The sequence below is a fragment of the Gouania willdenowi genome, chromosome 5 (genome assembly GCF_900634775.1).
Source record: "Gouania willdenowi chromosome 5, fGouWil2.1, whole genome shotgun sequence".
NCBI classification, from domain to species: domain Eukaryota; kingdom Metazoa; phylum Chordata; class Actinopteri; order Blenniiformes; family Gobiesocidae; genus Gouania; species Gouania willdenowi.
Window position 1 is genome coordinate 4518687 of NC_041048.1, and position 6000 is coordinate 4524686.

General features: G+C 37.0%; 1 protein-coding gene across 2 annotated transcripts in view; it reads right to left on the reverse strand.

The window, feature by feature from the left end:
- Window positions 1–222: 222 nt before the first annotated feature.
- Window positions 223–6000, reverse strand: part of LOC114463474 (transmembrane protein 263) — a 6553-nt gene continuing 775 nt past the window's right edge. The window contains exons 2-4 of one of the 2 annotated variants that reach the window (XM_028447036.1): window positions 5874–5971; window positions 2997–3090; window positions 223–1130 (exon numbers count right to left, since the gene is read on the reverse strand). In XM_028447036.1, the coding sequence (XP_028302837.1) occupies window positions 844–1130; window positions 2997–3090; window positions 5874–5882 (390 nt within the window). In that variant the 5' untranslated portion in view covers window positions 5883–5971 and the 3' untranslated portion in view covers window positions 223–843. The remainder of the gene's footprint in view (window positions 1131–2996; window positions 3091–5873; window positions 5972–6000) is intronic. The other variant, XM_028447035.1, reaches the window with a different exon arrangement.

Genomic DNA, 6000 nt, shown 5'->3' on the forward strand with positions numbered 1-6000 from the left:
AGTCTTAAACGCACACAAAAACGCTCAAATTTATTGGCGGAAAACAGCCCAATCTGGCAACAATAACTTGCTGATTCAAACAGAAGCAGTGGCATTTGTTTCATTCTTCACTAGCCAAAATGGCTAGTAACGCTACAATGTTATGCAAAAAGTAAATTTTTACCCACAATTGGCGGATGTTAATTAAAAGCCCAGAGTATGACACATTTAAAACAGCAGAAATTAACTCCACTCTTCTTTGGAAACATTGAATCCCAAAGTACTTTATTGATATACTGATAAAATAAGAGCACACACACACACACATTCACATATTGAGACGCTCAGCAACAGCAGAGTTGCATTGAAATGCTATGGTTGCATATAAACCGTTTCACCTTCCTGACACGTTAGGTTTATAACACATCGACGACTCAAACGTGCCTCGTTTCCTTCCTCACATCCTGAAACAAGGGATTTGTTTTCCTTTTCACAGCAGCTGGCAGCCAATTGATGAGAGGCTGAGCTCCTCCACACATGATTCACATCCAAAGCACAAACACTTTTAATTCTCAACACATTTTTATCATCATCGCCTTCTCAAGTGTTGCAAACAGCTTAAAACCAGCATGAAAACGTGTCTGTGTGTCAGAGTAGAAGAAGCCTCCATCATCATCATCATCATCATCATCATCATCAGACTGTAAACAGATAAAAGTCCAACACATCCCACACAGGAGCGTCGCAGGAAGCCTCTTGGAGGCAAAGTACATTTGGATTTAATGAAACCATTCGAGTGTTCAGAGTTTACATCCTAACGTGGCGTCTGATTGGCTGACAGAGGTCACATGTCTGTTGTCATGGTCACTCAGCTTTGTCTTTCCTCTTGGACGTAAATGGGACTTTGCTGGCGACCGTGGAGCCCACGCTGGACACGCCCCCTGCCACGGCCGACACGCCCCCCTTCACCAGGCCCACCCCCATGGAGGGAACGGAGGTGACGGCCGTCTTGGTGATCGCCAGGCTCTTGGTTCCCACCCAGGCGGCTCCGCCCACCGCCGCTCCGACCACACCCTTAGTGACGTTGAAGAGGCCGCCGGTCACCCGCCACATCATGCTGGGCGGGGCCTCAACGTGGTCTTTACCAGCCTCTGGAAAGCAAACAGACATCAGTTACCATGGATACGTTTACTTTAGATAGTTTCATTTATTCAGACAACTTCTTTCAGGAAATTTACTTTGAAAAAAATAAACATTTTAATAATAAATACATTCTATGTAGTGTTTTTTTGTGACACAAAGCTGCTTTACAGAATACAGAAAAATAAAGAAATAAAAGTAAAAGCAAGTTTGAAAAGGAGAGTTTTGAGAAGTATTTTAAAGTTGTGTAATGACTCTGCATTGTTAAATTTTGGAATTTTCATTTGATTTTTTTTTGAGGAAATTTAGTTTGAAAAAAGTACAACAATATTATTGGAAATTTATTTTGAAAAAGTAAAACTTTTGGGGGGAAATTTATTTTGAAAAAGAAGAAAAAAAAAAAAACTCATGTTTTCAAAAATGTTTACTTCAAAGTGGCCTGAATAAATGAAACCTTAACATATCATTTCACACACTGTGTGGACTGTGTGCGCTATTGTGTATTATTCGTCTGTGTGTTATAATGTAAGAATGAAAGTTTGTTTCTGTATGGTACTGCAGCAAAAATGAAGCAGGAAGTGGCCACCGGCCCTATTTCATCACGAATTTCCAACATTAAACAACACATGGATGCCAATTTTTGTTGTCAACATGATCAATTATGTTACTAATCATTTTTTGCATTATTGTATATGTTACACACATTGTGGTTGGCACGAATCTCGAAACGTTCTATTTAATTCTAATTTTTCTTTTATCCCCCTGGCAAGAATCTTAAACTCTGCCTATATGCCCAGCTCTAATCGTGAGAGAGAATTCTAGTCTTTTCCTGTGAGGAATACAAATCCTCAGCAGATCAGAGACTTGATGTTCAGACAGGAATAGCAGCAGCCCTGGTACAAACAATAAAAAATAATTCCCCTGACAAACGCTGCAGTGTCTGGGGTAAAAGCCACGCAACACCATATAGTCACTGGTTAAAGGGATCTTCCACTGTTTTTACAAATGTGGCCTAAAACCTTTGAAATGTCCTTATCAGAAGATCTATGCTTAACAAAATGCATTATTTTGTACCGTATTTGTTTTGTAAACTTTTTAATATAAGACTACTTTACCCTGTGCGTCGCCATGTTGAAATGACGTCACTGATGACGTAAATCAGCCTTTTACTCCATTGAGTTCTAGATGAGGTGAAGCATTCAGGATCATTTTGCAGATTTTTCAGTCACAATGACAGCCTTGTGCTGCTCTAATAATCAGTAAAAGTTAAAAAAGTCGATGTAAACTTCTTTTGTTTACCGAAATTTGATAAAAAAAAAAATCCGTGCCCCAAAAAATTCTGTGACCGCAGGGGCCGACAATTCCAACTCTGCTGTTTCAGCAGTCCAGTCCTGGTTGCCTGTATTTACATGAAGCCAAAGCTCTTCTTCTCTGCTTCATAATAGAGTTGGAACTGTCGCCCCGTGCGGTCACAGAATTTTTTTGGCTCTCAGATTTTGTTTATCAAATTTCAGTAAACAAGAGGTTTACATAGACTTTTTTTTTTTTTTACTTTTACTGATTTTTAGAACAACCCAAAGCAGCACAAGTTGTCATTGTGACTGAAAAAGCTGCTAAATGATCCTGAATGCTTCACCTCCTATAAAACTCAATGAACTAAAAGGGCGATTTATGTCATCAATGATGTCATTTCAACATGGCAGCGCACAGGGTAAAGTAATCCCATATTTAAAAGTTAATAAAACAAATATGGTGGAAAATAATGTGTTTTCTTAAGCATAGATCTTCTAATAAGGACATTTGAAAGGTTTTAGGCCACATTTGTAAAAACAGTGGAGGATCCCTTTAAAGCTGCAGTGAGCAGCTGTGGGACTCACCCTCAGTGGACTGGGAGTCGACCTGCTCTGCTTCATCATCATCACAGCTCACACTCATCCCAGGCTGGGGCTCCGTGTTCACACTGTTTACATTCTGCAAAAGAGACAAGGGGAAAAAAGTACTTAATAGTAATTTTCAGAGAAGAATGACCATTGCTTTTATTTTGACATGATTAAAGAATGTGACTTGTTTGAGAATGAGATATTTAAAAGTTAAAGAAAACAAGTTTAATTGAATCAGAGTTTCTATAGACAATGAACAAACAGAAGTAGAACCTCCGATTGTTTAATCTATGTCAAATAGGTTAACTTTCATTAGTATCATAAAGGTCTTAATGCTTCAAACCAGGCGTGGGCAACGTGCAGCCCTAATAAACACTCAAAACCATCCCAAATTACAGAGAAATACACAAAAGGACAATAAAAACACAAAGGACGGCTAAATATACACAGAAAATTATTAAAAATGACAAAAATACACAAAAGGACAACAAAAGACCATAAATATTCCCCAACAATCATAAAAAAATAACAAAAATATGGGATATTGATTGTAAAGTTGCGCGTGCTATAATAAACGTTTAAAAATGTGTGTGAATTTGTTTTTGTTACTTTTGACCAGATTTACAGCAATATTTGTACATTTCTTTATATTTTTTCTCTTGTAAAAACATAATGTCAGTGTTCAATCTAAATTTTTAATTGTAATGTTACTTTTAAATCTAGATGTTAAACCTAAATATTTGTGTTAAAGCTATATGTTACATTTCAATCTAAATCTAAATGTTACATTTCAATCTAAATCTAAATGTTACATTTCAATCTAAATGTTAAATCTAAATGTTGAATGTTAAATATAAATGTTAATGTCGCCAATGCGGTCCAAAGACAGTTTTTTTAAGCAAGTGAAAGCTGTATACAACGCAATGATCAACAATGACTGTGACATTAAAACATGAGATCCGGACATCCCGTTCCGTGTAACTCTACATGGTCACCACACATTCTAGTGACTCCCAATTTGGTTTTTAAATATGAAAATGGGCGTGGTTAAAAATGCAAAAATTAATATAGCCATTAGTGATTGAGTCGACATTTCTGGCAACTCAAACTTGACTGCAGACTAAAAACACCCACATGTCTGTTAGGCAGGTTAAACTAAATAATTATACTCTAATTGCAAAACAGCCTTGTTCCTGTGTGTGTGTGTGTGTGTGTGTGTGTGTGTGTGTGTGTGTGTGTGTGTGTGTGTGTGTGTGTGTGTGTGTGTGTGTGTGTGTGTGTGTGTGTGTGTGTGTGTGTGTGTGTGTGTGTGTGTGTGTGTGTGTGTGTGTGTGTGTGTGTGTGTGTTAAACTGTTAGAAAACCCTAAACTCACAGGAGTCGGGTCAGAATGCTTAAAGTTCTGTGTAAAAAGACAAAGGCGGAAACTCTGATAAGTGAACTACAGACCAGAGTTACAACTGACTCAGACTTGTTTAAACATGTAAACAGTAAAGACACTTAACACAGCCTGAAGCTCAACACATGATGTAACGCTAAACAACTCGTCCTTTAAACGCTTCATAAAAGGCATTAAAAACATCTTTAGTTTAAAAATCATTTGAGACCATTTCTCTAGAGGTTAAAAAGATATTTAAGTCTTTAATTATAACACAGATTTTGTGGTGCCGGACTGAAAGGTATCCTCTACTGTTTTTACAAATGTGGCCTAAAAATCTTTGAAACGCACGTATTAGAAGATCTATGCCTAGCAAAACACTTTATTTTGCAACATATTTATTTAATTAACTTTTATAAATGGGACTACTTTACAGTTTTAGAGCTTGTGTTCCGCCTTCTTAAAATCACGTGATTGATGTGATTGTTGGTCCTTCTGTTCACTAGCCCCAACCAGTCTACGCAGATGGCTGCCACCTCTGAACCTGGTTCTGCTGGAGATTTCTTCCTGTTAAAAGAGAGTTGTTCCTTCCCACTGTCGCTAAATGCTTGTCCATGTGGATCTTGTTGGGTTTTTTTTCTTTCTTATTATGAATTTCATATTTTGATAAGCGCATTGAGATGACTTTGTTGTAAATTGCGCTATACAAATAAAGTTTAATGTGTAGTAAACAGCTGGACATCATATCTGGTGGACATGTCAGCCCCTCAAAATTGGAAAACAGTTTGGCCTTCAGTAAATAACTTATCAAACTAAAACTGTACAGTGTGCCTATTGAATAATTAAGGAACAATTGGTAAAAAGATAGAGGTTTTTTTAGACCAAAGTGTGTGGGATGTCCTGAAAATGTGTTGAAATGACATGGAATGACTCCCATCTGTATTTTCAGTGTCATTTCACATAACAGAATAAAATAAAAATAATATTTCTGACCAACTAAAGGTCGAAGCCAGGGGTTTCAATCTCATTTTAGTTCAGGGGCCAAATACAGAGCAGTTTGATCTCAAGTGGGCCACAGATTTTATGTGGGAAAACGAGTCATTTCAACATTATTTTGCCCTTCTACGTATACATAAAATACAAATTATTTAAAAAACCGACAATATCCAGAGATAGATATCACTTCCAACAGTGAGATTTTCTTGATTTTGTGATGAATTTCTATTCAATTAAGGGAAATATTATGTAAAAATTTGAGGAAAATTAAATAACATTGTAAGATTTTTTTAACATTAAAAATGACTGCCATCATCCGATATAAGAACCAGAAAAACTGCGAGCCCCTGCAAATATTGTTGAGTATAATTTACACAATAATTCAAAAAAATAGTTATTTTTGCTTTCTGCTGTGGGCCAAATTTGATGATCCAAAGGGCCGGATATGGCCCCCGGGCCTTGAGTTTGACACATGTGGTCTAAGCATTCAGTATGAATTACCAGCTCCATGATGTGGTGCTTGAATGGAAGCTTATGTAAAGGATGAAGGACTCGTCACCTCATACTTTTTGCAGCTGCAACGTGTTGCCAGATCTTAGCTTAAAAAAAAAAAAAAAACAGGTAAAAA